At 53.0% G+C, this 12902-nt stretch overlaps 1 protein-coding gene across 1 annotated transcript in view; it reads right to left on the reverse strand.

Moving 5' to 3' along the window:
• ARHGAP23 (Rho GTPase activating protein 23) overlaps positions 1-12902 on the reverse strand; it is a 49741-nt gene that overhangs the window by 1631 nt on the left and 35208 nt on the right. The window contains 4 exon segments of the mRNA XM_077779148.1: positions 3155-3186; positions 5280-5376; positions 5939-5980; positions 12027-12152. Coding sequence (XP_077635274.1) covers positions 3155-3186; positions 5280-5376; positions 5939-5980; positions 12027-12152 — 297 coding nt within the window.

A 12902-nucleotide genomic window follows, 5' to 3' on the forward strand; every position in this document is an offset into this window, starting at 1 on the left:
TATGTGATTTACCAGCTCTCAGTCCTCTTCTCAGGCCCAGCTCAAATACGGCGTCCTCCGGACAGCCACCTCTCAGCCCTCCCATGGCCCTTTGAAAACACATCCACACCTGCTCTTCACCCATCAGAACAGCTCTGTTTCCACATCATCTGTAGCACGGTCAGAGTTCCTTGACAGCAAGGCCTGTGGCCCATTTGTGTTTGTATCCACGACTCCTAGTGCAGCACCCAGCACATAACAGGGGCTCAGTAAATGTTAAGTGAATGGGGGCGCCTGCGTGGCTCAGTCTGTTGAGCATCCGACTCTTGATTTCGGCTCAGGGCATGATCTCACTATGTAGGAGTTCAAGCCCCGCTTCGGGCTCTGCACGGACAGTACAGAGCCTGCTTAGGATTCTCTCTTTCCCTCTCTCGCTCTACCCAACCCCCCCTCCCCCCGTCACATACATACATACATAAATGTTAAATGGATGGACAAATGGGTGAATGCAGTCTCCTCAACACAGGAGGCCTCGCAGAAGCACAGGCTGAAACTAGTCCCCCTGCTGGGCTGGAATGACCTGCCCTGTGACCCCGTCTCGCAGGTGTTCCTGTTTCAGCCACGGTGTGATAATGAGTGAAGACACAGAGATGCCTCATGTGGCCCCCGCATCCCATGTACCCTCTCTCACAGCGGCTAGCTCTGAGACAGCTGATGCATGTCAGGGAGGCAGGATTCATAAGCCTGCAGCTCCGGGGCCTTGGCTGTCAGCGCGGCCGGGCTCCAGAAGGCAATCCCTGGGGCTGTGCCATAGGGCAGTTCTGCTGTGACCAACCCGAGGCCCAGAGCAGCCAGTGCCACTCTCTTTTCTGGCCAGTGCTCTCTGAGGCGCTTGAGGGGCCACTAGGACCCTCTGATCAAATTATCTGCTCATCCCAGCTAGCAGAAGCAGAGTGGTCACAATGGTCACTTCCCGGAACGCAGAGATCAGTACATCTACATAAAGGACCAGGAGAGGCTACGGGAAACCGGGGGGCTGGCAGGAGCGATGGGTGGAAGGAACAAGGAGCTAGGTTCGGGTCACTATAATGAACTTGCTCCCAGGCACAGCCATCTTACGATGGAGTGAGCTCCCCGTCCCCACAGGCACACTATGTGTCTGGCGCACTGGGCTCACTGGGACCTGGCCAGTGCTTAGAGACCCAGGCGGAAATGAGTGTCCAGTTCAATCACCAAAGTTTAGTGATTTCACCCACTGCTATGGACAGACTTGTGCCCCCTCCCCAAACTCATATGCTGAAGCCCTACTCCGCAATGGAATAGTATTTGGAGATGGGGCCTTTGGGTGGTAATGAGGCCATGCCCTTATGGTGGCATTAGTGCTATTATTAAAAGGGCACTATTACAATCTCCCTCTCTTTGCTATATGAGGACACAGCAAGAAGGCGGCCATCTAGAAGACAGAAAGAGCTCTCACCAGAAACCGACGGTGCTGACACCTTGATCTTGGACATCTAGCCCCAAGAACCGTGAGAAAATGGGGTGCCCCAGTGGCTCAGTTGGTTAAGCGTCCGACTTGGGCTCAGGACACAATTTCGCAATTCATGAGTTCGAACCCCGCCTTGAGCTCTATGCTGACAGCTCAGAGCCTGAAGCCTGCCTCCCATTCTGTGTCTCCCTCTCTCTGCCCCTCTCCCGCTCATATTCTGTCGCTCTCTCTCTCTAAAGTATATAGACATAATAATAATAATAATATAGGGGCGCCTGGGTGGCTTAGTCGGTTAAGCGTCCGACTTTCACTTAGGTCATGATCTCGCGGTTCATGGGTTTGGTCCCCGCGTCGGGCTCTGTGCTGACTGCCAGCTCGGAGCCTGGAGCCTGTTCGGTCTGTGACTCCCTCTCTCTCTGACCCTCCCCTGCTCACGCTCTCTCTCTCTCTCTCCTAGAAATAAATAAAACATTTAAAAAAATAATAATAATATAAAGGACTGTGAGAAAATAAATTTCTGTTGTTCAAGCCATCCAGTCTGTGGCATTTTGTTACGGCAGCCAGATCTGACTAAGACACAAACCCCCTCGGCCATCAAGCTCTACATCCTCACCTAAAGCTTCTGTGTCAGAGGGCAAGCCCTGGAGGGTGACTAGAGGGCTGGCTGTGAGAGCTGGTTCAAAAAGACCAGCTTTGGGTTCACTGCTTTTCTCAACTGTTTTCAATTTCATTGCTTTATCCTCTTATCTTTGTGATTTCCTTCTGCTCTGCTTGCTATGGGCTCTCCTGCCCATAGCAAGAAGAATAGTAATTATAGCACACATAGTTGTAACGGGATTAATATTACGCATCATTGACAGGTGAGGAAGCCAAGGGTCAGAAAAAGGTTGAACAAGGGGCTCCTGGGTGGCTCAGTCGGTTAAGCGTCTGACTTCGGCTCAGGTCATGATCTCACGGTCCGGTCCATGGGTTTGAGCCCCACGTCGGGCTTTGTGCTGACAGCTCAGAGCCTGGAGCCTGCTTCGGATTCTGTGTCCCCCCACCCCCTGCCCCTCCCCTGCTCATGCTCTGTCTCTCTCTGTCTCTCAAAAATGAATAAATGTTAAAAAAAATTTTTTTTAAAGAAAAAGGTTGAACAACTTGCCTGATATCCTGAAGCTTTAGTGGTGGAGCCAGGACTTAGACCCAGGACTGTCTGTGCTGCCTTTTTTTTTTTTTTAATTTTTAAATAATTTATTCTTAGAGAGGAGGGGGAGGGGCAGAGAGAGAGAGATGAAGACAGAGAGACACCCAAGCAGACTCCGTGTTGTCAGCGTGGAACCCAACACGGGCCTTGATCACATGAACCGTGAGATCATGACTTGAGCTGAAATCAAGAGTCGGACACTTAACCGACTGAGCCACCCAGGCATGCGGCCTGTGTGCTTCTAACCACTGGGAACACTGCCCCCCTGGCCACCTAACTCCCAAGCCGGATCCTTCTGTTCCACGAGATGCCTCACTCAGTACGGCCAAGGTGAGCAACTTCTCCCCTTACCTCATACACACAGTACCTCCTACCTTCCTCCCCAGTGACCAGCAACTTCCTCAGTGTCTGGGGGCACTCTTCCCAATTCCCTTGACCAAAATTAAAAAGCGAGATGGCTTAAACAGGGATAAAGCCTTCAGAATTGCTTTGGCACTTACCTTGGACTTGGCTGAACTGCAGGTGGTGGAATCTGTCGGTGAGAGAAATACAAATGAAAGTTAACTTGGGGCAGGAGAAGGCTGCCTTGCGAACACAATTCCCTCTCCCCGGAGGCTGCAGACACCAGGGAGGTCAGACACCTGAGCTCTCCCCAGGTCCTGGGAATGTGATGGGCTTCTAATGTCATTTGCCGTGGGACAAGGATGGAGCAGATACTGATGGCAGTCACCACTTCCTTTCGAGGCAGGAAGTGACATCAGGCTGCCAGTCCTAAGAGCCTCATTTGCCAGGGTCAAGGGCAAGGAGGGCTTCTCTTTGGGCCTAGCTCCTCTCCCCTCCCCTCCCGTCCCTGTTCCTCTGAAGCACTAGGGAGAAAATGCCAAATGTCAGGTGCAATCCACAGAAACCACAATGAAACACAGCAAATCACAGATGCTCTGGAGAAATGGAGACCACACGGTGCATAGACATGTGGGTGCCCTACATCTACCCTCACCACCACCCCCCACTTCCAGAACAGGAGAAAGAAGAGGGACCCCGTGAATGACGGAGTAGAGGGGCAGACACCGAGTGGGTGGGACCCGGGAGGCAGAGTGGGCTGGTGATTAGGGCCTCGATAGGCTCCACCCTCAGGCTCCACATCAATCTGCCTTATGGGGCAAGGCCCTGTTTATTACCGGAGTTATGAAGAAGAGTAAAATCATGACATCAGTGGGACTTGGGTCCCACTCTTAAAGATCATTGGGGTGATCACCCCAAATCCTGGCTGTGTCTTCTCCAGGACTGGGGAGGGTATGGGCTGATCTAAGGACCCCCCGGGGTCTGACGGGGGCAGTGGGCAGGCACGGTTAATCCACACTCTGGCAAGCAAGTGAGTCCTCCTCCCCAGCCCTCCCCTGCACACAGTGAGAGGAGCAGATGGCCGACCACACAGTGACACACATGAGGCAGGGGAGTGGCAGCAGGTGATTAGAAGAAACGGGGGGCTCCTCTCTTCCATCCCCACCCACCTTGTCCTCTGGCTCCCTCCTCAGCCTGCCTATTGCCACTAGGGGTGTTGTGCTATGCCTCTGTCGGAGACAGGGGCAGTCAGAACACTAAGGGTGGCTCACCCACAGGGCGGGGGAAGTCAGTGCCCGGAGCCAAGGGGGTGCTGTTCTGGGCTACGCTGCTATAAGTGTCCACGGCCCCGAAACAGGACTTAGGGGCTGAGTGACCAGGGGCTCTGGTTTCAGAAGCAGGACAAGTCCGCCCTCGGAGCCAACCAAGGCAGGAGCCACAGTTAGAGAGAGGCTTCTAAGGGTGACATCACTGGCGTACAGACAGGCGGGGTCCCCCTACCAGCCAAGCCTCCTGCTGTCCAGGTAACTAGAAGTGACCGGGTTCAGGGCAGAGAATAGCCCAGAGTCTGGGCACTGGGGTGGGGCTGAGGGGGCAGCCATGGGGTGCCCAGACTTCCCGGCAAGGGGATAGGATCCAGCTCCGACAAATGCCTCCTTCCTTCTGAGAAGGGGCTTTCAGACGGGAGGGCTGGGGTGGGGGTGAGTTGCTAACAAGCGTGGGTAGCCGGTATGTCAAGGGAGAGGTGCTCACAGCCCGGGACCTTTCTACCTGCCCCTCGGGCCTGCCCAGCCTTCTTATAATCACCCGCCACTGTTAGTGACCGAGGCCGCAAATGCCACACTGTACCCTTTAAATCTCCAACAGGTCCGCTGGAGGAGGGGAAGGGGAGAAGAGGCGGGAGGAGAGCACAGGGAGAAGAGAGAGGAGGGCGGAGGGGTGCAAGGAGAAAAGGAAGAAAAATTAAAAAGAGGTACATGCCCAGAAGGACACAGCCCATGAGAAATAAAAAGCTCAGGAAGGAAACCAGTGAAGGAGGGTGAACAAAGCCCCTACCCAGCCCGGGGGAGGGGCAGCTCAGCAGACAAGGAGGCGGGCCCACAGGCAAGCCAGACCTCCCAAAGGGGTGCAGGTCCCGCCAGAGCCCGGGGCTCCGTGGTGGGGGCAGGGAAGGGCCCTGCGGGGGCAGAGCAGGGAAGTTGGGCCTCTGGCCGGGCATCTGGGACCCTTGGGAATGTGAATCCCACCCCCCGCTCCCACCCCTACCCAAGTCCCTGCACTCACCTGAACCTGGGTCGCCAGGGGGCACTGTCCTGCCAATGTTAGGCAGGAGGTACTCAATGTTGGGCACTGATTGAGGCTCCTTGTCATCCACAGGGGTCTGCAAACAGGAGGAGGGTCAGCCAGTGTGCCCTCAGATGGCTAGACTGTGGATCCCGTAAAACGGGGTAACCTGAGGCAGGACTCATGACTCCTCCATCAGATTGGGGCTCACCAACTGTCTCTCTCATCACTCTTGAAGGCAGGTCCTATACATTCCCCAATAGACTGTTCTGTGCCTTCTCCAACACCTTGACTGAACCCCAAAGGCCGGAACTGCTCCTCAGCTAAAGGCAGGAGCTGTGTCTCCACCATCAGACTGGATCTTCCTAAGACCTATAGCCTCCACATAAGACTGGAGGGTGGGGTCTGCCTTTGCTACTGGACTCAGTTCCCTTAGGGTAAGGCTGATATCTACCCCCCCCCCCCAAGACTGGCGGCTCATGAAGGCAAGGATTGCGTCTCCCATTAGATTGAAGGCTCCTGAGAAGAGAGCTTATGTTTCCTCCATCAGACTGGGAAGCCCCAAGGGCAGGAACCTTCCCCTGGTTGAGTCTTACTGCCGGCCCCCTCCAGGCCCACCTCAGACCAGACCCACCCCGCCCTCCCCCTGCAGCACTTACTCTCTCTCCCTTGTCCTCGTCATCGCTGAAGAACCAGTCTGACTGCAGAGGAGACAAAAGGAAGTGGTGAACTCAGCGTGGGAAGGGGCTGAGGGAAGATGGAGGCACAGGCTCCGGAGATGCACAGTCCAGGGGACTCCACTCAGATGCCATATGGAATGGGGGCAGGAGAAGGGCCTTCTCAACAGCACCCAGGCTGGCCTGGTCACTAGATGTTCCCAAGGGAGGTGGATGGGTCCCAGGACCCAGCCCCGCAGACTCTGAGAAACCCTTGGGGAGAGAAAAGGATGGACCCCAGTGTGGGAGGGAAATGCAGCCTGGAATGGGAAGGGCTGAGGATTGATGGAGGGCTGGCTCAGGGAGAGCCTCTCCGCCTGTTTTTCACTAGACATTGTCCAGAACACATCTCTGGGGCTCACGCCCAACCGCAAGCCAGAAGCGGGGACAGCAGCGCCATCTAGTGCAGGCTGGGTCCACTGCAGAGAGAAGGCCCCCATCTGTTGCCGCAGCCAGAGCTGTGTACCCCTCACCAGCCCTGGGCACCACACTAGCCACTGGGGTGGCACTCCCTCCCCCAGCCAGAAAAAGGAAGTGCCAGGAGGAAATGTTAGAGGTTCCCTGAGGGGCAGGCAGGCAAGGGTTTTCACACAAATGCCAAACAGGCTAGAAAATAAAGTAAAAACCCCGCTTTTTTTTTTTTTTTAAATGTTTTTAAAATTTACTTCTAGGAGAGAGAGAAAGAGAGACAGCGTGAGCAGGGGAGGGTCAGAGAGAGAGGGAGTCACAGACTGAAACAGGCTCCAGGCTCTGAGCTGGCAGTCAGCACAGAGCCCGACACGGGGCCCGAACCCACGAACCGCGAGATCATGACCTAAACGAAAGTCGGACGCTTAACCGACTAAGCCACCCAGGCGCCCCAAAACCCCGCTCTTAAGTATGTGTTGTGAAATGTAAGAATCTTGAAGATAAAATCCTAAAAGTTTTCTGAAAAACAGAAACAGGTTGCTTACAAACGAGCAAGTATTAGCTGTAACTAGAACTTTCGGCAGCAACAGACGCAAGAAGGTAAATAATATTTTCCTGTATTGCTGGACTAAGAACACAGGGATTTTGAGCCTAGGATTTTATACCCTGCTAAACTCTCAGTTGGGTGTGAACTAAAACTACTCAAAGACATCAGAAAGCTTGCTGCACAAAGACTCTCTTAACTGTGTATATGAGCACATAAAGAAACGACTCCAGGGGCACCTGGGTGGTTTGGTTGGTTGAGCGCCCAACTTCGGCTCAGGTCATGATCTCGTGGTTCATGGGTTCGAACCCTGCGTCGGGCTCTGTGCTGACAGCTCAGAGCCTGGAACCTGCTTCAGATTCTGTGTCTCCCTCTCTCTCTGCCCCTCCCCCACTCCCATTCTGTCTCTCTCTCTCTCAAAAATGAATCAATATTTAAAAAAAAAAAAACTTAAAAAAAGAAGAAGAAGAAGAAAGAAATGACTCCAGGGTGGAATGACAAGCTCTGAGAGGTAAGGATCCACGTCCATCAACCCAAGCAAGGATACTCATATGCATATACGAACACACACAAAGTACATCCATGACACCGTGGATTTCGAACACAGAGGAGAAACTGGTGATAGGTGAGAGTACGCTAAGACACTTGGCTTTTAGATGTGGTGGAGGGAAGACAATGGATATTGATGAGCTTTAGAGATTATCAGTGAAAGTGAAACAAAAGTATAGGCTATTATAACTGTATAATTAAACACAGGATGGGCTTTATAAATTGTGTAATTTTTTAAAATTTATTTTGAGAGAGCAAGAGAGAGTGTGGGAGGGGCAGAGAGAGGGAGAGACAGAATCCCAAGCAGGCTCCACACGCTGAAAGCACAGAGCCTGACTCAGGGCTTTAACTCACGAACTGTGAGATCATGACTTGAGCTGAGATGGAGCTGGATGCTTAACCCACTAGCCACCCAGGCACCCCGAAATTATGTAATTTTCGTATCAAAAAAACAAAAATCAATCCAGCCAAAGCAAGGTCGGACAGATGGAAAAGAAGTAAAATCAAAATGGGATAAACAAAAAAATGACACTTAAGATGGCAGAGATAGGTCTTAATAACACAGAAGTTAGAATCAATGAGCTAAGCTCACTGATTGAAAGTTAAAACATATAGAATATTAGTAGCGCCTGGCTGGCTCAGCTGGTAGAGGATGCGATTCGATCTAGGGCTCATGAGTTCGAGCCCCACATTGGGCAGAGAGGTTACTTTTAAAAAATACTGTTTGTTTAAGAATAAATAAATACAATAAGACAGGGAATGTGGATTGAAAGGATACGTATTCATCAGTCAACGTGGGTAATTATGGCGTGGGTAAAGTGGGGTCAAGAATGAAGGGGTAACAAGGAGACTTGCAGGTTGATCATGACCATGTGCCATGAACCTCAGTTATTCATCACAATCGGGCACATTATTAACTAATAAGCGGCACAAGAGAGAAATAAGAAAGAGAAGGAAGGATAAGAAATAATGCAAAATCAAAAGTCGGTCTTCTTGGGCTCAAGTTCACCTCAGGGAAATGACTTCCCCGAGTCTCTTTACTAATCTGTAAAATGGGCATAACAGGAGTACCTACTTCTGAAATTGTGGTGAGAAGGAAAATGAAATCCTGTATGGCTGTTATAAGATGTTGATGAGGATGTGGGGGAAAAGGGAACCCTCACACACTGTTGGTGGGAATGTAAATTGGCACAGCTACTATGGAAACTGGCATGGAGATTCCTCAAAAAAACTGAAAATGGATCTCCCCTATGATCCAGGAGGGTCTGGGTGGCTTGGTCAGTTAAACATCTGACTCTTGACCTCTGGTCAGGTCATGACCTCACGGTTCATGGGTTCGTGTCCCGAGTTGGTCTCTGCACTGACAGCACGGAGTTTACTTGGGATTCTCCCTCTCCACCTCTCTCTGTCCCTCCCCTACTTGTACTTTCTCTCTTTCTCAAATTTCCTGTGCCTGGAATGCTTTCTCCCTTCTCTGACTGGCTAAATTCGCCCCTGACAACGCTCCCAGCCCTACACCTGGGGCAGGGTTAGGTCCTTCCATGGGCCTTCTGGCCGTAGACCAGAGAATGAAGAAATGACATCTTCACTGGGGCACTGCTCCTTCAGAGCAGGGCCTGGGTTCAAGTCCCCTCCACGTCTGAGCACCGGGCACAGAATAATGCCGATGCGGCCGATCACGGTGGCTGCTCATTCACACAACACTTCTTACCTGCTAAGTGGCGTTTTAAGTTCTTCTTAGACATTAACTCATGTAACCCTCACAATATGTAAGGGTAAGCATTATTATTATTATTTTTTCAAATGTTTTTATTTATTTCTGAGAGAGTGACAGCGTGAGCAGGGGAGGGTCAGAGAGAGAGGGAGACACAGAATCCGAAGCAGGTTCCAGGCTCTAAGCTAGCTGTCAGCACAGAGCCTGGATGCGGGGCTCGAATCCACGAACTGTGAGATCATGACCTGAGCCAAAGTCGGACACCTAACTGACTGAGCCACCCAAGCACCCCAGGTAAGCATTATTATCTCCACTTTACAGATGAGGAAACTGAGGCACAAAGAGGGCAAGTGCCTTATTCAAGGCCACACAGCATGTAAGGAGCAGAGCCAGAGTTGAACTTCAGGCAGGTTGGCTCTGGAGTCCAGGTGCTACCTCAGTGGTTCTCAACCATGGGGACGCTGCCACCCCCACCCCCGCCCCCCGGGGGCATTTGGCAAAGTTTGCAGACACCTTCAGCTGTCACACTGGAGGGATGACCCAGCGATGTTGCTAACCATCCTGCGATACACAGGACAGCCCCCCCCACAAAGAATCACCTGGCCCCAGAGGCCACTAGTGCTAAGGCTGAGAAACCCCAGTGCACATAGCGTGAGAATCACGTTTGAACAAATCCCCTGACATGGCCTTTGGGTTTCAGCTGACTTAGTAAACGTGGGTGCGAGCTGACTGGTGACTTGCCACGGGGAGGTGAACACCTGGGCCTGCCCACCTCCATTCTGCCGCGATGGTGCTGAGTGACCCTCTTCACACATCACTTTCCACCCTCCGAACGATGCAAGGATGGGTCTGGGGGCCTTAAGGCCCCTCCCAGCTCTGCTGTCCAAGAGTTCTGCCAGGAGCGCCAGACAGGGAGGCCAGGTGATGGCCGCAAAACCACCCCCGACCTTCAACCATCCACTAACTGGCCAGGGGCTCAGGGCCAGAGTTAGAGAAGTCTCTGCCAGAGTCCAATACTGCCTAGGCTTGTGACTACCCCAGTCCATGGCTGTACAATCTCGTGATCAGACGCTGGCAAACTTGGGTGGGTGGACTCGAGGGGACTGCACGGGGGTAGCTCTTTCCCTTGACAACTGTCCAGGCTGGTTATGTTCAAGTGCCAACGAGGCGGCAAACGGAGAGTCGCCGGCTCAGTTAGTTCCCGGGAATGAATCCCTGGGTGGGAAAGCCCTGAATGGTATAACCTCAAGAGCAATTGATTGATTGATTGATTGATTCATTCATTAAACTCTGAGTGTTCCTTACGTGCCAAGCACTAGGCTGGACGCTGAGAGTACTCCTGTGAAGAAGACAGATATGTCCCCCCGGCCCCCGCCACCAGCACCCTACCCAGAAGAGGGGCTGCCATTGGCTGGAGACTCCCTCTTGGGGGTCAAGGAGAAGGTAAGTGGACACACTTTGGGCTTCCCTTCTCCCTGAAGACTGCTATTCCTGACATCCCAACTGACCACAGACCTCAGGCTTCTGGGGACTTCTCCAGGAGCCATGGGGCCCGTCTCCCTTTCTTCCACACCAGCACCCTCCCAAAGCACACACTCAGGGGCTCCAGGGGCTACCTGTTAGACTGGGGAGCTGAACTTTTCCAAGGGAGATTTCCCAGACTAAGGCCTCGTCAGGGTCCCTGAGCCTGCCTGGCAACCTTGCGGGCAAGGCCAGTCAGCATGACCAAAGTCTACCCCATTGCCTCACTTCACTGACCCTGGCCAGCCACGCCAGCTCTAGGATGGACCCAGGAGTCTGGCCTCCCAGTAGGGGCAGAGGAGAGCACAGACTTTGGTCAGACAAAGCTGGCTTACAATCCTGGGGCTGCCGCGTTATTAGCTGTGTGACTTTGAGCAAGTCACTTTACTTCTCTGAGCACCGGTTTCCTCATCTGTAAAATGGGAGTCACATGACCCAGTTTCCCTTCCCTAAAGTGTCTGTGAGGTTGCAGAAGCTGAGGACCCCATTCCCCTGGCCAGCTGCCAGTCTTATTTCTCCTGGCAGGAGGGGGTCTGGTTCTATCCACAAGCAGATTTGGAAATGGGAAATCTATGATTTTTTTTCTTGAAAGCTTACGATTTATAAAAACATCCCTCAGTGCCCCAGAAGGGGGCAGTGACGCCCTGAGTTTGGCTCCAGAGGACCAAGGCCTCCTGCGCCCTCTGCTGGCCGCTCTAGGTACTCATCCCATCACGAACAATAACCAGAATCCTCACAGACACCACAGGGCTTTTGGTGTCTCCAGGAAGCCCTGAGAAGGGGGGAGACCAGCCCAAGACACACGGAGGACAAGCGCAGCCTCCTGCCTCAGCCCTTGCTCCACATGCCTCATCTACCTCCCTTCCCCGGGCATCATTTGCTCCCCCAAGCCTCAGTGGGGCCGCCAAGGCACAGCTCTGCCCCAGCTCCCTACACCTGTCTGCCTGTTTCTACCAGGACGCTTCTCCTGGGGCCCCCTTCTGAATGTGCCCCTGCACTCCCCCCTTGGCTGTCCAACCCAGCAGCACTTTCCCTGACCTTCCTCTGCCCTCTGACCCTCACACATCTTAGAAGTTCCAGGGCTTCCTGATTCTCCTAGAAACATCCTAGAAAGACAGGGATTCTAAGATCCATTCCTGTTTGGTCTGGAAACGCAGCCCATCACTTCTGAAGGGCATTTGCCATCCCAGGAGCATTTGCTGAAGCTGCTTCCTCCTCCACTAAGCGCATCTGCCCAGGCGAGCAGGAGTGAGATGCCCAGGGGGACAGGGCCTCAGCCCGGGGTGGCTGCTTACGTGCTGGATCAGCGTCTCCACGATCTTATAGCGATCAGGCATGTGGGTCACCATGTCCGCCATGTTGTCCTCCGACGTCCTCACCAGCGTCGGCCCGAAGACCAGGGCCAGGTTCCTGGGCTCCATCTGGGCAAGAGAGGAAGGCAGGTCAGCATCAACACCCCACGAGCTCTGACCTCCAGTCCCCCAGGCCTCCCTCACCCTGGGCCCCCCAGGCCCAAGGCCCATCCGGAGCTATGCCTGGTTTAAGGGATGGACACCTCCTTGCTGGGCATGGAAATGCCTGGTAAGTAGAGCACAGGCCAGATTTCAGCCTCGTTCATCCCCAGGCCGGGCAGCCAAGGGCAGTGCCCGACCTGCTCACCCATACTGTGCTAACAGTGAGAGATGCCAGAACAAGGACCTGCTGGCAGTTCTAAGGGTATTTTAAAACTGGGAGAATTTCTATAGCTCCATTCATTCTTTTCCCCGCCGCAGAACCAGAAGACACAGAGGTCTGATTAGAGAAATGCAACATGGCGTGCGTGACTGGCTCATTCTGTAGAGTGAGCAACCCTTGATTTTGGGGTTATGAGTTCGAGCCCCATGTTGGGTGTAGACATTATTTAAAATAAAACATTTTTTAAAAAGGAAAAAAGAAAAAAAATTCATTGAAAGGGATGTGAGATAAATCCAAGGATAGATTTCTATCAGACACAGAGGGACTGTGGCTCTGCCTTCAGGAGACCCTCAGAAACTGAGGAGATGGCTCTCTGGGGAAGAAGTACTTACTGGCTGGCTTGGAAGGGTGGGGTGGAGACAGAATGAGCTTTAAGGAGGAGGGCGTGCCTAGAGGGCCTTGGGATTATCTGACCTGGAAGAGCCTAGAATATGCTG

Source organism: Crocuta crocuta, unplaced genomic scaffold (assembly GCF_008692635.1).
Source record: "Crocuta crocuta isolate KB4526 unplaced genomic scaffold, BGI_CrCroc_1.0 scaffold68, whole genome shotgun sequence".
Lineage (NCBI taxonomy): Eukaryota > Metazoa > Chordata > Mammalia > Carnivora > Hyaenidae > Crocuta > Crocuta crocuta.